This window comes from Cricetulus griseus, chromosome 8, assembly GCF_003668045.3.
Source record: "Cricetulus griseus strain 17A/GY chromosome 8, alternate assembly CriGri-PICRH-1.0, whole genome shotgun sequence".
In the NCBI taxonomy this organism is placed as follows: domain Eukaryota; kingdom Metazoa; phylum Chordata; class Mammalia; order Rodentia; family Cricetidae; genus Cricetulus; species Cricetulus griseus.
In genome coordinates this window covers 54,381,999-54,401,180 of record NC_048601.1, presented here as the reverse complement: position 1 = coordinate 54,401,180, position 19,182 = coordinate 54,381,999, and the positions used below count along the sequence as shown (strand labels likewise).

General features: G+C 52.4%; 1 protein-coding gene and 1 pseudogene across 7 annotated transcripts; both read left to right on the top strand.

The window, feature by feature from the left end:
• Positions 1-53: 53 nt before the first annotated feature.
• On the top strand, positions 54-12,839 carry Tpra1 (transmembrane protein adipocyte associated 1). Of its 7 annotated transcripts, none has more exons than XM_035448510.1 (13): positions 54-184; positions 871-1,021; positions 6,602-6,723; positions 8,314-8,466; positions 8,580-8,712; positions 9,773-9,859; positions 9,989-10,061; positions 10,175-10,254; positions 10,643-10,753; positions 10,833-10,893; positions 11,041-11,143; positions 11,291-11,371; positions 12,248-12,839. In XM_035448510.1, exons 4-13 carry the CDS (start codon positions 8,330-8,332, stop codon positions 12,510-12,512), a joined length of 1,131 nt encoding a protein of 376 aa, XP_035304401.1. In that variant the 5' UTR covers positions 54-184; positions 871-1,021; positions 6,602-6,723; positions 8,314-8,329; the 3' UTR covers positions 12,513-12,839. The 7 variants fall into 7 exon arrangements, with proteins under 7 accessions (XP_035304401.1, XP_027284473.1, XP_027284475.1 ...); XM_027428671.2 differs by lacking the exons at positions 54-184; positions 871-1,021 and adding exons at positions 2,912-3,154; positions 3,272-3,454; XM_027428672.2 differs by lacking the exons at positions 54-184; positions 871-1,021 and adding an exon at positions 2,575-2,695.
• A 3-nt stretch (positions 12,840-12,842) lies between these two features.
• LOC100770241 lies at positions 12,843-18,514 on the top strand (annotated as a pseudogene).
• Positions 18,515-19,182: the final 668 nt, after the last annotated feature.

Below are 19,182 nucleotides of genomic sequence, written 5' to 3'. Positions count from 1 at the left end.
CCTACATGAGGCGAGGCCCCGCCCTATTCTCCAGGAGACCGGCCCACAGCATTCAAAAGGCTGCACTCAGGCCGCCTGCACACCTAGGTTTAAAGGGTTTGTCACGCTAAAAGGACGGAGCTGAACTTTGGGTTGCTCGAGGCTCTAAGGACCAATCCGGCCTCCTAAGCTGTGAGACCTTGGTGTCAGTATGGCCACTTGATGCAGCTGAAACTGTTTTCTGATTTCTTCCTGATTTGATACTAACTTCTTCCAAAACTCTGAGATTCAGTCCTTCATGCACTCAGGCTGCTGTGGGCTTTTATCAAAGAGGGAGGGATTCATACTGGCTGGGGTAAGATAGGCTGTATGCGTCCAGTAAGGGACTGCTGTTGTTCCTGTAGTCCTAGACAGCTGAATCTCACGAGGATGGGATTTCTGCTGTATGTCCAGCTTGAATAGTTCTTGGTGCCTTGGGCATGGATGGTTCTTACAGGTCGTAGAGTAGGGCAGGGAGGGGAAGCATGGAAGGAAGCTCAGAAGGTGGCATCTGCAGGCCTCATCATACAAGAGACACCCCGAGGTGCTAAAGGATGAGCATTAGGGAGATGAGTTAGTACAGCAACCCTTCTCGGGCTGGTGGCCTCCCTCAAAGCTGGAAACCCCTGTGCCACCTGGAACTATGTGGGTGACAGCAACATTCACCAGTGTGGAAGGTGCTGCATCTCGATGGAAGAGACTCCAAGAAAAGTCAAGAGCATATTCTGTCACTATGATAGGATACATTTTTTTGAAAAGATGACTGAGTCTGCCCTAGGCTACTAGACCCCTATGAGCTCCAATGAAGACAAGCCCTCATTTCTTCACAGTACTTACCTCTTCCCTTCACAGAATCTCATCGGCCACCACTGGCCCGCCACTCCATGCTCATCCATCCTTACTAGCAAGGTGTCATGGACAAGACAAACCAGAGCCACCTTCTGCCAGACCCCATGACAGCAGAGGGTAGTGGAGTCACCACAGCCCTGGAAGGACCCTGAAGGTGGGCTATCCCTTTCCTGTAATGTGGATGGAAAGAGGCGGGGTTTGCAATGAGTGAAATAGGCATATGGAGGGTCCCAGTGCCCCAACAAGCTTTAGGCTCTGAAGACTGGCACAGCTGTTCACATCCTGCACTGGTGCAAGTCAGGTACACTACCTGATAGATCCCCATTCCTGTGTCTTCCTGGATGCCACACTATCCTGTGTTCAGGGGACACCCCACGGCAAGAGGTTCTTGATGGCCTTGGTTACTCCCCAAATGCCATAAAATCTCCTAGACACATGGAGCCCAAAATTCCGGGGTAGGAAATGCAGAATAGCATATTTTGTTTTTCTGAGACACTGTCTTGTTATGTAGCCCTGGTTGGCCTCAAAATAGAGGTGATTTTCCTGTCTCAGCCTCTAGAGCACTGGAATTATAGGCATGTAATCCCACCACACCCTATTTGCCTAGTGTGACTGATGGTGGTGGCGGTGGGGGCAACAGGCACGGGAGAAAAGGCTCAGCAGTTAAGAGCATGTACTGACTTTGCAGAAGCCCTGAGTTCAATTCATGTGGCCTTTCTCTTTGTAAGTATAGGACAGTGGTGTTCTGACCCCTGGAAGCCAAGGAGGGCCTAGGACACTTTTTTTTTTTTTTTTTGCCATTATTTCTAAGCAGTGTACTGTATTGTCTTGGCAGGAATTTGAGAACTCTTGGTGATTTTCTCTGCCCACTGTGGCTGAGACAACTGCTAACCTGTAGCCAGATTATCCGCCTAAAACCAAAATTGACGTGGGAACCTAATCTGGAAGTGTCAGGGAAGCTATGTCTAACACCAGTCACAAGGAGGCCCAGCCTCATTCCAGTCCCATGGTGCTGTCCTGGGTGATCCTGGGATCCTAAAATAAACAGCTGCCTACACCTTTCGACAGCACTGAGTCAGCCCTCAGAATGCTGCTGGGACACACTATGGGCTGGGTCCTGGGCCACTGGATGCCTGAGAAGGGGCAGACATGTCAATACGGTCACTTGAGGGAGAGACCAGGAAGTTCTCCATGAAGAGAGGGTGTGAGGAGACACAGAGGCCCAGCAGGGGAGGCGAGGCACAAGTTTGAATGTCTACAGGGAAGCTCCTGTGGGTGGCCGAAGTTGTGCAAGATGGGCAGGAGATGGCCTGAAATAAGGCCAGGCCTCTGAGTTGCCCTGGAGGTGTCGCACACCATAGAGTCGTCCGGGAGGTGGAGGTGGGGGGAGGCGACAGTCAGGGAAGGCGTCCCTCTGGAAGGCACCTGCCTACGCGTGAGACCTGGTGTGTTCACTCCCTAGGCCGATGGCTTTGAAAACATCCCTTAACCCCTTCAAGAAACGTCGGGTGCCCTCGGGAAAACGCAACTAATAGTACCCAGCCTTCAAGATGACTGGGACAGGGGGCCTGGAGCCCTGTAAACGCCAGGTCCCTTTGAAGTGGGCAAGCACACCGCGTCCGAGGAAGATCCGCCCTCTCGTCCCTCCTCTCTGGTCCAGGTGACCAGAGGTCACTTTTGCGGGGCGGCGGGTCCCCAAGGCTCCACCTTCGGAGAGGTGGGGCGAACCGGTCGGAGGACCAGAGCCGACCGCAGGAATAGATGACCGCAGGAAGATGCATGGCAAAGCCGGAGCGTGCTCGGTGCGCTGTCCCGACACGCGTTAGGGGTGAGCGGGGCAGAGATTCTTCTGCGGGTAGAAGTTTCTGTCACCCACACTTCTCCGGGGCAACTGCAGGCTTACTGTAGAACCTTTAAGAGCTCCGCGGTCGGCCTCGCCCTCCGAGGCATTTTATTGGCCAGTTCCACTCTGGGAGGGACTCCGTTACGATTGGCTGCTGCCGGAGGCCGGGGGCGGGACTGAGTGCCACAAACAGGGGTCGTGACTGTTTTCGCCGCTTTGCCTAGACGAAAAACACCAGTCTGGGCGCCGGCCAGTCGCTGCTGCCGGGGAGGGCCAGGGGAGTCCTCGGGTCCTGTGGGTTCTGCGGGTGCTGCGCGCTGGCGGCGTCCGGCCTCCTGCGACCGACCCGAGGCGAACCTCAGCCGCGGCTCTTGCGCGACGCTCCCCGGGTCTCGCAGCCTACCGGGAGTCGGAGCCCCGCGGCCTGCGCAGCCCGGCTCTCAGGTAATCGCTGCCGGGTCTTCATCTCCTCCTGCGCTAAGCTAGTGGGGAGGCCCAGCCCCGCTCCTTCCCCGGGCTCGGGCGCGGGCCTACTGTCCCCTCCTGTCCCTGTGCCACTAGGGCTGCAGCCGCAGGACCGCCTTTGGGAAGTTTCTGGGGACGCTAGCGGTCAGGATTGGACCCTGTATGGAGCTGGACACCGGCAGCTCTGGGTGCAGCCCGAGCTCAGCGGCAGCCGGAAAGGACAACCCGGGCGCTACCTCCCTGGCCTTGCGGAAGGAAGGGACAACTCCTCTTAGCTCCGTAAGGAGGAGGGGCTGTGGCTATGGGACATCGACCCTCAATCCTTGTCCAGCCCGGTTGCGTTGGGCTGGAAATTTGTGCGCGTCATAGCATTTTGTTGAGCTCTTACTCTGCGGGCTCCGTTCTAGGGGGTTGGGTCACGAGGCCTCGGACAGGCAGACAGAAAGCATGTAAATACACCTGCTGCCAATGGAGGCCTAGTCCTATAAACAGCACACCGACGAGCTCCGTGGTGGTGGAGGAATTGGGAGTTGGAGGCAGGAAGATCAGAAGTTCAAGACCTGCCTTGGCTACATGCTGTGTTGGAGGCTAGCCTGGGCCCCATGAGAACCTGTCTTTAAAAAAAAACAAAACAAAGCACACATTGAAAGAACACCCAGGTGGGCTAGAGATGCTAAAGTTCACTTGGAGGGCGGAGGTAACCACAGAGTCAAGTAAGGAGATCAAACTGGGGGAAGATAAGCGAGCACAAAGGCCCCTCGAGGTACGTGAGATAGAAGTTGGTGGGTAGAAAAGGGCAAGAAGGATTGGCAGGGCCAGGTTTCCTGGACTATCCCTTCTTCCTGGTGGTCTCAGTGACGCCTTAGGACAGAGTCTCTTCTCTATCACCAAGGCGGACAGGTTCAGAGAGAAGCCTTGAACATAGCTTCTATCCTCTGGAGATTTCCCATGCTGCTTTGCTGCTAGATTTAGAGGCTCAGCAGCCTGGGAGGTAAGGCAGAGAAACAAGTGTTTGAGGCTGCTTGCACTGCTACCCTCCCACTGGGTAGGGGTCCCATACACGAGCTTAGAAGGTTTGGGCAATCCCATTGCCCAGATGAGAAAGACAAGCTCTTTTCCTCGGGCAGGAAGAGAAGGCCCTTGGTGTGTGGTGTGTGTGTGTGTATGTGTGTGTTGAGGGGGTGTCCCACCTAAGGCCCAGCAGGCTAGCCTCGGAGAGTGGGAGGAAGGTGCGGCCTGAGCCGTGGGCAGGAGCCTGGCCTCTGGGGGAATGCTCTGAGGTCAGAGCTGCCCTTGCAGGTTCACAGGTGGAAGAAACCTGACTTCAGTTCCCTGCTCCCCAGAGGCCTGGGTTCTCCTTGAACCTCTGTTGCTCTTTCAAGATGTCGCAGCCCTTCTTTGTCTCAATCAGCCTGTTTTCCTTCCTCTTTTTCCTGGTGGGCCAGCTCCTTTCACTTCTCTGTCACTGCAAGTGCCCAAGGCCAGGAGGTCTGGGGAAGAAGTCCTGGGTCCTAGTATAGGGGGTGGGATCTGTGGGTCCACTGGACCATACCTGCCCTTCCTTCCTTTGATGGGGACCCTGATGGTGCTTGCCCAGCGATCTTAGGGAAGCACAGGGCACCGAGTCTGCACTGGGAGTGTGACCTAATATGTTTGTTATCATCACTTCACTTGTTTTAGGAGCACAAGCATCATGGCAACTGCAGTGTTGTTGACTGCTTCCCAGCCCAGTGCAGCTGGAGCAGGAAAGTTCTGGGTCAGGAGTTTGGTCTGGCAGGTGATAGGGCTCTGCCTGCTCAGCAATGTCCACTTGTTCAGGTAGAGGCACGTATCTTGAGGTACTACTAGGTATAGAACTTGCCAGGGTGCCAGGCTCTGGAGGGGATAGCTGGACTATGGGCAGCAGGTGGCCACACCTCTGAGCACTGTGGCTCCCAAGGCTGGGTTCCCAGTCCTTCAGTGGAGTGGCACAGGTGGTAGCTGATACCTCTGGTCCTCCTTCCCTGCATAGTCGTTAGACCTGCTAAAGGTACCCAGGTCCATGGGTAGACCCCTACCCTCAGCCGGTGTTCATTCCTTAAACCTGTAGGAAAGTCATCTATTGCCTGTGTGGCTTCTGTAGACATTTTCGTGGCTTGCCTTATTTTGACGGTCACAGAAACCCTGCTAGGTAGCTATGATTGACCCTGTGACACTCAAGAGGGAAGTGACTCACCCAAGGTCACATAGCAAGCAAGAGGCAGGGCCAGGAATACCATTCTAGCTTGGTTTGCCAATTTCATAACCTACAGGAGTTAGGAACCAGGCCTGGGGACACAGGCCTGTTGTCACCCTAGCTATTAGGCTGAGGCAGGAAAAATCACAGGTTCAAAGCTGGACAATGTAGGGAGACCCTGTCTCAAAAGGAAGGTTAGGGATGTAGGTCCAGTGCTTGCCTAACATAGGTCCAGTCTCCAGCAATGCAAAATAAAGAAACAATATGTCTGGGAAATTGATAGGTCAAAGTCAAACATCCTGGAAGTGAAGGGGACTTGGGGGTCTTATGGCTGGGAAGGATGGGTGTCGTGTGTAACTGAATCCAGGCATTACTAGGAGTTCAAAGGTTCTCTCTATATCTACCTTGTGGCTCTGCCCTTTATTAGTTTTTCTCTCCAGAGCTCTAGCCCAGAGTCACAGTTGGCCTGCTGATCTCAGCAGGGTAGATTCTCACTGGCTAGTGTACGGGGACATTCTGGTTGGCCAGGCTTGGATACACTTACATTTCTTGACGTTTGTGCCATGTAGAGTTCACCACATCTAAACAGAGCAGGGGTGATGAGCACCCTCGGGAAAGTGGGGCCCTCTTGCTGGCTGACTCCTCTCTCTGACCTTTCCCACTGTGGACTGTCTAGTACCTCCTCCCTGTCTTACCTTCTCCGAGGCCTGCTCACATGAAACAGGACCCAGTACTGGAAAGACCCTTTCCAGTACTCGGGGAGTGAAATTACATTGCTTGTAGGTGTGCTGCTCCATCTGACCCAGCTCTGCTAACTGTGTTGATCTTTCCAGCTGCCCAGCCTATTCTTTTTCATCTTAGAACAAGTCCAGTTTTACCTCAGGGCTTTTGTATTTGCTGTTCTCTCCAAGGAATGCTCTTTATCCAGAGTTTTCCAAGGCTGACTACTCAGTTGCATATCATATTGACTGAACACCAACCTAAATCAACTTACTTACGTGCTCTGGGATTCAGCCTTAGCTGTGAAGCAAGCCCATGATAACTAGGTGGAGGGTCATTCTATCTTGCTTATCAGCCTGTGGAAGCAGCCTAGGGCATGCATGGAGGGACCCATGAAACATCTTCCTTGCTAGCTTTTGACTTCAATACATGCTTCTGTCTAATGGTCTAACATGGCTGCTTGTGTTCCCACCCTCACATCCATATTCCAGCCAACAGGAAGGAAGAAGGGCACAACCTGAAACTGGCGAACCACACTCTGCTGGTGTCCACGTGGCCAGTCCCTCCTGCAAGGGAAGCTGGGGAAAGCAGACTGATACCCAGGGTTCTGCTGGTAAGACCTGTGAACACTGGGGACCACCCTGTCTGCTGCTTTTTTGTCATTGTGTCTCACTCTGCTGTCTTCTCGATGCTTTTCTCCATCACAAGTGTGCTTTTTAAGGACAAGCGTTTGTGTCTGCCCTCCTCCCATCCCTGGGAGGAAGACCTCAGGAGTGTAGTGTCCCTGTCATGTCTGAGCAACCCAATAAGTTGCTGGATATGCCACGCATGCCTGGTTAGATCTGCTGGGCAAGCAGAAGGGTGCATGAGCAAAGGATGGCTGCTCTGTTCACCTTTGTCATGGTCAGGAAGAAGCCAGCTTCTTTTGGGGGTATCTCCTAGTCGCCAGGTACACTCACCTCCTTAGTTTCCCCATCTGCAAGCTGGGGGTATACCAAATCAGAGAGCTAGGGCCTGGCCTGTTGCAGAGAAGATTGGGGGACCTGAGCACAGGGGTTTCTTGACCCTTCAACAGAAGTAGCACTGGAATGTAATGGCTCTGAAAAATAAGAATTCTCCTGAGTCCCCCCAAGCCCTGTCTCTTTCTGCTGCTGCTCAGAGGTGCTATTGGTAAACCCACAGGAGTGCCAAGCTCCTGGCCACTCCTGCCACAGATAGGTCACCAGCCTTTTTCCTGTGAAAAGGTTTCCAAAGCTTTTTTGGTAGTATACATGCTTGTGCACCCATACTGGGTGGGGTGCCTGGGGCTAGTGTGCCACCCCAGTCTACAAAGTCAATCCCAGCTATGTTTCTGTATTGATCTTGAATTGGTCACGTGTGGCACTATTGAGTCTGGATCCACCTACATCTCATATGGGAGGCCCATTCATTTGCCAGCAGTTCAAGCTCATTTTTTTTACTGCCATCTTGTGGTCAAAGGCTGACACTGCTTCACCTGTGCACATCTCCTGCTGGACTACTGGCTGTTTTGGATAGAGGAAATTCCCTTCAGATCACTGATCCTAATACTGCCACCCATGAGTTCTGGAGCTCAGCTTGTCCTGAAGGAGGCCCTACTGCCATCCCCAGACAATCTTCTCACCAAGATTCCTTGTTTAGGGTGTTCTGGCCACCAGTAGTCCTCCAGGGCATTCTAGGGACCCCAGACCCCTTAGCTCTCTGGTCCTCCAGTCTGAATGCCAGACTTTCCTGCTCCAGACTTTCCTGAAAGACATTGGCCTCTAGGCTACTCTGGCCTCCAACTTCTCTTGGTAGCCTGGCCTTCTCAGATGACCCCCTTTGCCCTCTTTGTACCAGTGTTCAGGCCCTGCCCTAGAGACCTCCTTGTGCTTCCAGGGGCCCTCTCCAACTGCATCTCTCTTGCCCGTGCAGCAGAGAGCACTGTCCAATCAGTGACAGAAAGCCTCAGTTCCCCTGAGGTCTTTAGTGGCTGGGTGGCCTCAGCGATCAGCTGGTGGGTGGGTTTTGCAAGGTGGAGTTGGGAGACATGTCATTCAGCCTTCCCAATGCAGTCCTGCTGGAGTCATTCTGCATCACCATGGCCTCACCAAGGGAATACTATCCTCAGAGACATTCCAGAGAGGACCCTGAAGCACCAGGAGGGCTAGGGCCCTGTGCTCTAACCACATGGGCTTGTTTTCAGGGCCACTGCCGGTGGGATGGACAGCCTGCAGGAGGCCAATGGGAGCACAGCGTGGCCGCCGCCCACAGCATCCAATAGGCCGCCCACAGCATCCAATATCAGTGAGCCCCACCAATGCCTGCTGCTGCTATATGAGGATATCGGCTCCTCCAGGTAGGTTCCTGGCCCCACTAAGGGTGGGCTGTGGGTGGGCTGTCGGGGGTGTATGGGCTGGGGGAACTGTGTACCTACCTCACCAGTGAGCCAGCTTCTGTGCCCCCTGCCAGGGTCCGGTACTGGGACCTCCTGCTGCTCATTCCCAATGTGCTCTTCTTCATCTTCCTGCTCTGGAAGCTTCCCTTAGCTCGGGCCAAGATCCGTGTCACCTCCAGCCCCATTTTTATCACCTTCTACATCTTGGTGAGTTTCCTCCAGTCAGTGACAGAAAACCCATCTCTGATATAAGCACAAAAGGGAAATGAATGAATTGCTTCCATAATGGAAATGGCTTCAGGTATGGCTGGATCCATGGGCTCTACCTCTTGCTTTCCCCTGCAATTGGTTCTCCCCAAAGAGGTGATGCCAAGGACAGCTGGGAACTCACCTGGCTTTTCCAGCTACACTAAGTAGTCCCTCTTTCCTGGCTGTTAGGGGAGACCTAGCCTGTCCTTGGATTGATCTACCTAGGATCCCACATTCATGCCTGAGTCAATAATAGGCTAGCACAGAAAGGGAAAGGTTGAGACAAGCTAGCCGACCATGCTGACTGAGGGAGGCAAGTGATCCCTATGGGAAGATGGCAAACTGGTGCTTGAGGGATAGAATGAATTCTGGGTAAGGAAAAGTGTCCACAGCAGCCCCATACAGCCATCCATTCTTCCACTTGTGCACTGTCTTTGCGGCAGGGTTACCTGAGGCGAGGGCCTCTAGTCTCAGCCCTCGGTGAGCCCTGTGTATGCCACTCTGGGGATATGAAACAAGGTTGTACATGAGGCAGAAGGTCTACGGGTGACCTCCTTGGGTATATCCCCCACTCCAGGGTGTGGGGCTCTTTTCTCCATATGGAGAGGAGCCTGATTGCCTGGAATATGCCATATTGAGACTCAGATGTCATCTGAGAGCTGAGTGGCTCCCCCTGGTCCCTCTGTGGTCAGACTCTGAGATTCCTACTAAAGATGGGTGGTGGGCATGCAAGGAGACATGGCTATCACTTACCTCAGGTCATAGAGCAGGAGAGCAGCAGGGCTAGGTCTGAGCCCTCACTGCCTGGTTCTCTAACCACAGGGAACTGATAGGGTTTGGGATGGGCAGCAGTGGAGTTTGCATGCCTGAACCCTGTGCGGAACATGCCTTCATAGGTCTCACTCTGACCCACCATGTCCCATCCCTTGTCTAGTTGAAGCCTCTCCTTCTTGAGTGGATGCTGCAGAAGTGAGGCCTCGTTGGTTCTGACACCACACTCTCTTCTCTTGCCCTGCAGGTGTTTGTGGTAGCCCTGGTAGGCATTGCCAGGGCTGTGGTTTCTATGACAGTCAGCGCCTCTGATGCTGCGACCATTGCTGACAAGGTGCAGTGGGGGAGGCCAGCCTGGTGCAGGCTATGATGTACTCTCTGTACCCTGTTTCTGTTGGAGAGACTCAGGGATGTCTGGCTGAGTGGAGCCTTCCCCCAGCTGACCCTGTGCCTCTCTGCCCAGATCCTGTGGGAGATCACCCGCTTCTTCCTGCTAGCCATTGAGCTGAGCGTGATCATCCTGGGCCTTGCCTTTGGTATGTATGCTGCAGGGCTGTCTTCTAACCTGGGCCCGCTCTCCCTACCCTTTCTGCACTTGTTCAGAGATGACTCTTAGGAGGAGAGGCTGACTCACCCTTGTGCCTTACAGGTCACCTAGAGAGCAAGTCCAGCATCAAGCGAGTGCTGGCTATCACCACAGTACTGTCTCTGGCCTACTCAGTCACCCAGGTATGTGGTGGTGGTCGTGGTGGTGGTGGTGGTGGTGGTGGTGTCAAGGGTCATGTTTCTAAACCAAAAGTGTTTCCAAGGAGTCACACGGACTAGGCAGGGCCAACTTCCCTTGGACGTAGACCATAGGTGAGCCTAGGAAAGGCTAAGAAATGTGTGAGAGCTAGTGCCTGAGAGAATATGCTATGGGCCTTTTTCAGACTGGGTAGGGCTACACCTTGAAGGCTTTGTCCACAAGGGACTCTGCCAGGGTCTGAACTGTACCTGGAGTTATGTGGGTGCTATGGCTGGGGCAAGGCTTGGCATGCTGCAGTGCCCTGGGCTGTGCACGGGAAAGCCAACAGAGGCTTCAGTGGTAGAACTGACTCTACCTTCTTGCCTACTGTAGGGGACTCTGGAGATCCTGTACCCTGACTCCCATCTTTCAGCTGAGGATTTCAACATCTATGGCCACGGTGGTCGCCAGTTCTGGCTGGTCAGCTCTTGCTTCTTCTTCCTGGTGAGGTCTGGCGTGCTCCCTGGGGGCAGGTGAAGTAGCCTGGCCTGGCCCGGCCTCCCTGTCACCCCTGTCTCTGCAGGTCTACTCACTGGTGGTAATTCTCCCCAAGACCCCACTGAAGGAGCGTGTATCCCTGCCCTGTGAGTACCTGCTGGGATAGGGGCATGAGGGCACTGGTCTGCTCCTGGCCTGCAGCTGGGGATCCCTGGGGAGGGGAAGAACCCCAAGGTTCAGACCTGGGCCCTAAGGGTAGGGTGGTTCAGAAGCTCATGACCCTTGCCTCCCAGCACGGAGGAGTTTCTACGTGTATGCAGGCATCCTGGCCACACTCAACTTGCTGCAGGGCTTGGGGAGTGCTCTGCTGTGTGCCAACATCATTGAGGGGCTCTGGTAAGAGGGTGCACCCCATGGGAGTGGGTTAGGTATGGGGTGGAGTGGTTACCACTGTGCCAGAAGGGCTTCCCACTCTCTTGGGCAGGGCATCGGGTCAGGGCAGGGCCGCAGGTCCCGGCCGTGCTGACCTGCTCCCTACCACAGCTGTGTGGATGCCACTACCTTCCTATACTTCAGCTTCTTTGCACCGCTCATCTATGTGGCCTTCCTCCGTGGCTTCTTTGGGTGAGTGATGGTTAGACCTCTGTGCTCCAATGTGGCTGAGCCTGCAGCTACTGTGTGCAAGGCCAGGGAGGTGGGTGCACAGAGGGCACTGAGTGGCGGGCACACTGGTGCATCTGTGTAGATGTCCTCTCCGTGGATGTGTAGCAAGCACAGACAGGTGCATCTCCCCAGAGATAGGGATGCAGTTTAGCAGTGCTGTTCTATTACCTATTTTATCAGCAAGCACCTACTGTGAGCCAGACCCCGCAATACCTCAGAGACACCAGGAGAACAAAGCAGGTGTGAATGCACTCAGGGAACATGCACCTGACAGGGACCCCGAGGGTTCACAGCGGACCCCAGTTGGAAGGAGGATGTGCCGTGTGCATAGGTGCATGTGGGGAGCATCAGAGGCTAGGGACAAAGACAGGGACTGGCCCTGCCCAGAAGTGCAGGAAGCAGTTTGCTCTCCTATCAGGGCTGGGGTGGTGGGCATGGACCATCTCTGGGAAGACCTAGGGAGCCTAAGAAGTAAGGCTGCATTAGGCAGCTGCCTGCGCCCATATGCATAGGCTGCTGTTCTAGTAACCCTCCTCTAGCCATCCTGAAGACGATGACCTGGTTCATGAGTGGGTGGCCATGTGCTGCAGGCATGGGGGTCACACTCGGCCAGGGCTGGTGAAGGCTAGGGTTTAGTTTATTGTCACCAGGAGGGCCAACACACCCATGGGTAGGGAGGTATAGAAACTTGTCCCATCTCTCAGGTGTGGGTGTGACCAGCTTCAAAGCAAATCTCAGTGGGCTCAAGGGTTCCTGCAGGTTCCTGCAGATGAGCTGTGGTTCTGTCCAGCCTCTGCTCCTCCTGACTGCAGTGGCTCTTCTGCACTCTCTCACCAGCTCAGAGCCCAAGATCCTTTTCTCCTACAAATGTCAAGTGGATGAGGCTGAAGAGCCAGACATGCACCTGCCACAACCCTACGCAGTGGCTCGGCGTGAGGGCATAGAGTCTACAGGGCCTGCGGGGGTCTCAGCAGCCAGCTACTCCAGCACACAGTTCGACTCTGCTGGAATGGCTTACTTAGATGACATTGCCTCCATGCCCTGCCACACGGGCAGCATCAACAGCACAGACAGTGAGCGCTGGAAAGCCATCAATGCCTGAGTGGGCACCTGGGCATCAGGGAGGCCTGTGAAGACATATGGGCTTCCACATGGAGCAGACTGAAGTTGAGGAACTCATATGGAGAGTAGCCCTGGGCAGGTGTGCCTGCACCCCAGGACACAGGCTTCTTCCTGTTCTCCACCCCCAGATCCCCTTTGCCACCTGTGCTCCAGCTTGGGACCCCTGCCTTCCTGGCACTACATTCCTGCTGGTGTCCTGCCTGCCTATCCCCTGTCCCTTCCCCATAGCTCTCAGCCTCTTTGGCCACAGGGCTTCAGTGTGTGTATTTTCTTGATCTATTTTTTAATAAAAGCAAAAAGAATAGTAGACATGGGCTGGTACCTTTCAGTAGCAGGGCCATACAGGTGGCTGGCAGGGAGGCCCCCACCAGGGGATGTCCCCAGAACTGGCTGCCAGGGCAGGGGAAAGGGCAAGTCACTGTCACTTGTTGGAGGTGAGGAGTCTGGGGAGAAGTAATTCTGGAAAGCTGAAGTCTCTCTGCCATGTTCAGCACAGATGGTGGAACCTGTGACCCCTACCACCCTCGGCTCCTTAAGCTGTCATCTCGGGCCACCCCCTCCAGTTATATCATCTGTAAAGTAGGTGCAGAGAGACCCATCTGACCCTGTGTGCCACCAATCATCTGCCACGGAAACTCATTCTAAGTCTCTGGAACAGTGCATTGATTGATATTGACTGAGAGGATAATGGTGACTGAGAGGAACAGGGGGAAGAAAGTGCTGGGAGTGGGCTAGAATGATGGCTCATCGGCTGAGAGCACTGGTTGCTCCTGCAGAGGATCTGGATTTGATTCCCAGTACCTCTGTGGTGACTCAAAACCATCTGTCACTCCAATCCCTGGGGATCTGCCCTCTTCTGACATCTTTAGGCACCAGGCACACATGTGGTGCACAGACATCCTTGCAGACAAAACACCCATACACATAAAAATAAAATTTCAAAAAAGTACTGAAACTGTAGGATATTCTACAAGGCATGGTGTGGAAAAAGGGCTCAGTGTGATTGGTTACCTCCAACTGTCCCTGAGCAGGAGTTTGCCAAGGTCATAGCCAAGCCAAGAGGTGATCTCAGCTCATCTGGGTCCCTACCTGCCCCAGTTTCTGGCCCTCAGGCCAGGAGGGTGCCAAGGGCACAGCTCCTAACATCTTGTTGTCATGTGGTAAGGCCTTCATGTAAGATTTCTTAGGACCCAGGCCCAGAAGGGCCATGCTGGCCTGAGCATTTCAGATGGCCTGGTATGGTCAGTGAGCCTCAATCCTGATGGTGAGGGACAGACCACAACACTGCCAGAATCTCCGCGAGCTTCTTCCAACTAGTAGAATTGGAAGTGTGCTCTGTGGCTTACATGGGAGCCTTGGTGTCTTACATGGGAGCCCCATGACCTACATGGGAACCTGGTAGCTTACATGGGAGCCCTGTGGCTTGGGAGCCTTGGTAGCTTACATGGGAGTCCCATAGCTTACACGGGGGCCTGGTCTGAGGTATAGATAGTTTGCTCTTACTGAAATGATGGCAGCTGTTGGAACCACTGAGGATCGGGCAGTCAAGTCCAGAGCTGGGTGGGTTCACATCTCTGCTGGAGTGTGTGTGTGTGTGTGTGTGTGTGTGTGTGTGTGTGTGTGTGTGTGTGTGTGTGTGTGTTGTGTGTGTGTAGTGGGGAGGAGTAGGCTTTGATATCATAGTAGCAAACTTTGCTTGTCAGAGCTGTCAGTGAGCAAGCTGTAAGTGTACAGAGGAAACCATTACAGAGCTGAGGCAGATGCCAACTTAAAAAATGATTTATTTTTATTTATGTGAATGTGTATATGTGTGGGTATATGCTGTAGGGGGAAGGGGTGGTTGTTCACAGAGACCAGAAGAGAGCGTTGGATTCTTTGGAGCTGGAATTACAGGGCATTATGAACAACTCAAAATGGGTAATTCAGTTGTGGTGGCTAGTTTTGTTTTGTTTTTTATCTTTTGGTTTCTCAAGGGTTTCCTCTGGGTAGCCCTGGCTGTCCTGGAACTTACTTTGCAGACCAGGCTGGCCTCTAACTTACAGAGATCTGCCTGCTTCTGCTTCCTGAGTACTGAGATTAAAGGGGTGCACCAACGTGCTGGGTTGTGGTGGCTAGTTTTATGCCAACTTGACATAAGCTAAAGTCATCTGAGAGGAAGGAACCTCAATTAGAAAATGCCTCCATAAGATCAGATGGTAGGCAGGCAAGCCTGTAGACCAGGGTTCTCAACCTTCCTAATGCAACCCTTTAGTAAAGTTCCTCATGTGCAGACTCCCAATCATAAAATTATTTTTGCTGCTACTTCGTAACTGTAATGTTGCTAGTGTTGTGAATTACAGTGCAAATCTCTGTGTTTCCAATGGTCTTAGGCAACCCCTGTGGAAGGGTCATTTGACCCCTTTGGAGGTCATGACCCACAGGTTGAGAACCACTGCTGTAGGGCATTTTTCTTAATTAGTGGCTGATGTTAGAGGGTTCAGCCCATTGTGAGTGAAGATGCTCCTGAGCTGGTGGTGCTGAGGGTCCAGAAAAAAGGCTGAGCAAGCCATGAGGAGCAAGCCAGTAAGCAGCATCCTCCGTGGCCTCTGCATCAGCTCCTGACCTGTTGGAGTTCCTGCCTTGACTTCCTTGGAAAATGAACTGTAATACGAAAGTATAAGAAAAATAAACACTTTCCTCCCCAAGTTGCTTTTGGTCATGGTGGCCATCACAGCAATAGAAAGCCTGGCTAAGACATCAGCCCTCTATAAGAGTAGTCTGTGCTCTAAACCAGAGCCTTCTCTCCAGATTTTTCCCCATAAATACAGACATTATTCATACATGGAAAAACAAAACAAAGCAAGATGTAAACTTACTGCAGGTTGAGATGTATGGCAGGAGGCGACCTTCCCCTTCTGACCCTGACTTTATCTCCACACACAGGGCAGAGGCTGGGTGACCTGGAATTGGGTGTCATGGAGCTAGCCTGCCTACAGTGTTTTTCAGGAAGCTACCATTTCACCTTTGTGCCGTGAAAGCTCGCAGCTGCTCATGCCCCCTCACAATGGGTCTTGTCGGTCTTTCCAGGCAGGTGGGAGAAGGGTCCCTCCTTAGGAGCCCATGTGTGTGTGTGGGTGCTCAATTGTGACCAGTAAGCACTCTGGATAGACTTGATGTTGCCACAATGAACAGTACAACTGCAAATCCTTATAAATTGGTCTGTGGGGATTTATGCATGAGCAGTTGCTAGAATTCACAGTTAAATTAGTTTTAATCAGTCTTCTTCAGGGACTGAGTAATCCTCCCAGATATGGTCTTATTTTTCTTCCCTGTTGTGAGAGAAGCCCTGATTTTTCTTTTTGGGGAGTGGTGGTGGTGGTGTACAACTGCCCCTAATTGAAGCCTATTGAAGTTATGTGGGGCCCTTGAGTGATGTGGGGCCCAGCAGCCAAGCTTTGGTCAGTGGGATGGAATGGGCAAGCAACATCCTGAAACAGAGGGACTGGGCTCTTTCCAGCTCATGGAGATGGCCTTGTAATGGCTGTAGTAACAGTAGCCATCTTGAACCATAGGTTAACTTGAGGACCAGATACCTCTCATGCAACAAGATAGAGGCGCTGATATCCCTGACACAGCCATGTATCTGCCATGGCCTTGGAATTCAGCTTTCCAATGGCTTTTGGAATGAGCAAGATAAATGGCTATCTTGTTTAAACACATTGGGCTCTCCCTCACATTTGGACCTAATCTTAGCCAACATACCAGGCTGCCAGTCACATGCTGTGCATGCCTTGTCTTTCTGAAGAGCCTGCCTTGGGCAAAGACTGTCAGCCAAGCAGCCAGCCTGACTGTGGCTTATGCCAGCACCTACTGCTTTGAACTCTCTGTGGATGAAATCTCCAGGCCAACTGCAGCTGCTCACTGCCAAAGCACTCAGGCTCCTGAAGGCTTTGGCCACTGTTTGAAGCCCCTTGTGTGAGAGCTTTTTACCCTCACAAGCCTGAGGGAACTCCAGCAGCCATTTTTCATCCAGACCAGAGGGAAAGCAGCAAAAGGCCAGTGACTGATGCAAAAATGGCTCCTCATTTGTATGAGGGACTGCTATGATTGGGGACAAAGTGGTCCCTCATTTGTATGTTGTGAATGAAGTCCTTTATGAACAGGAAGGGCTGGGCTGTGGTTGGTGCTAACACCACACACACCTTTGAAGGCTGCCACTCTTTCAGTCTGGTGAGCATCCTATGCTGCTCCTGGTGTCATCGCAAGAGTAGCTTCAGCGTCAGCTCCGAAGGTAACTGAGGCCTTCTGGAGAGCAGAGGAGGCAAGATGGCAGAAGGGGTGGTGATGGTAGAGAGCTGAGACTGAAGGAGGAAGGTACAAGTCCATGCCTGGAGGAGTTCCCAGTCTCCCCAATTCTTTTTTTTTAGATTTATTTATTTATTTGTTAAGTATATGGTGTTCTGTTGGCATGTATGCCTACACACCAGAAGAGGGCACCAGATCGCAATACAGATGATTGTGTGCCACCAGTGGTTACTGGGAACTGAACCAGGGCCTCTGGAAGAGTAGCCAGTGCTCTTAACCTCTGAGCTATCTCTCCAGCTATCTCTACAATTCCTTTTATTTTTTTTCAGCCACTCACAATTCTTTTTTTTTTTTTGTTATTTTTTTGTTTTGTTTTTGTTTTTGTTTTTGTTTTTCAAGACAGGGTTTCCTCTGTGGCTTTTGGAGGCTGACCTGGAACTACCTCTTATAGACCAGGCTGGTCTCGAACTCACAGAGATCCACCTGCCTCTGCCTCCCGAGTGCTGGGATTAAAGGCGTGCACCACCAATGCCCAGCTCCCTCTACAATTCTTAAGAGCTGGGGATCCCCATACAGGCCTGGAACTGAATACTAGTTCATATGCCCAGGGTCCCAGCAATGTAAGCATAAGAGCTGTAACACTAGTAACTGAAGGATTAAAGGCATATGCCATCATGCCTGGCCCTATTTATTCTTTTTTTAAAGATGTACTTACTTTTATTTTATGTGTATAAGTTTTTTGCCACATGTGTGTAGTGCCTGTGAAGGCCAGAAGAGGATGTTGGATTCCCTGGAACTGAAGTTATAGACTGTTGTGAGTCACCATGAAGGTGCTGGGAAATGAACCCTGGTCCTCTGCAAGAGCAGCCTGTGCACTTAACCACCGAACCATTTCTTCAGTCATTTACTTAATTATGTATTTATCCACCCATTCATTCATTCATTCATTCATTCATTCATTCATTCATCCATTCACTCACTCACTCATTCATTCATTCATTCATTCATTCATTCACTTATTTATTGGCAGGATCTCAAGTAGCCCAGACTGGTTTAGAATTCGTTATACAGGCTCCCTCCGTGGGGTGGGGCCCTCGGTATCTTGCGCAGCGCAGCCCACGGAGGAGCAGCCCTGGGGGAGGAGCAGCCCGGAGCGCCCTTGGCTGGGTGCGGCCTTGGTGGATGGTGTGGGAGCAGCTGGCCAGGCCTCGGGACCTGCGTTCGGGCTTGAGTGGGACAGGGGGCCGGGTCAACCCCGCTTCACTGCCTCCCGGAAACCCGCAGCTCTTCACTCTCATGGTGGAACAGCTCAAGAGCCGTGGCCTGTTACATAGCTTCCGCCGGCACAGTCTGGCCGACGTGGACACCAAGCCGGCTTACCAGAACCTGAGGCAAAAAGTAGATAATTTTGTGTCAACACATCTGGACAAACAGGAGTGGAATCCTGCAATGAACAAGAACCAGTTGCGACATGGGCTGAAGCAGAGCATGGTCCAGTCCAGGCATGTTGGAAACAGGAGTAGACAGGATCATTTCTCAGGTGGTGGACCCCAAACTAAATCACATCTTCGGGCCACAGATAGAGCGAGCAATCCACGAGCTCCCGGCAGCCCAGAAAAAAGAAGCTGTGCCAGCTCCCCCTCCAGAACCTGAAAGCCAGGATCCTCCAGCGCCATCCCAAAACACTTCCTAAGAATATGCCTGATACCTTTGGAAAACTCCATTTAACAAAGAAAATGAAATGGATTCTTATTTCATATGAATATAACTTGGAGTCGACTATGTCACTACTGATGTCAAGATGTTGGTCTTGACACATTGGATGGGAAGCTCATGCGTTGTGCCACCTTTGACCAGCCTGTCCGAGGCTCTGGCCACAGTAGACACTACAGAGTTAAGCACCTGGGGTATCCTGAACAAACCTCTATACTTGAATACCGACCCTGCGTGTGGATGTTAGCGCTTGTGCTCTGCAGTATTCAGAAGCCAGGCTGCAGCTAGCCGGTCAGGACAGCAAAGGACAATGAGAGCAGCTGATATTGTTGCTAGAGTTACAAGCTGGAATGTGCAGCAGTAGCCCTAAGGTTGTTGTGACCTTCCTGTGCTTGGAGATTTTAGTGGTTTCCTTTCTCTCGTCAGAGGTAGCTTGGAGCCCTGGAGTGAGTGAGGAAGCTGAGACTTGGGTACAAGGAAAGCCCCACTGTCTCTGTCCTGGCGTCTCACTAGCTGCAAGGGCAAGTGAGTCACTCTGGATGTGGTGCTCAGTTCTCATGTTTGTGTTTTTAGAAGAACAATGATTAGTAAATAGCAGACGTTTTACAATAAATAAACAAAAAAAGAATTCATTATATGGTAGAAGATGACCT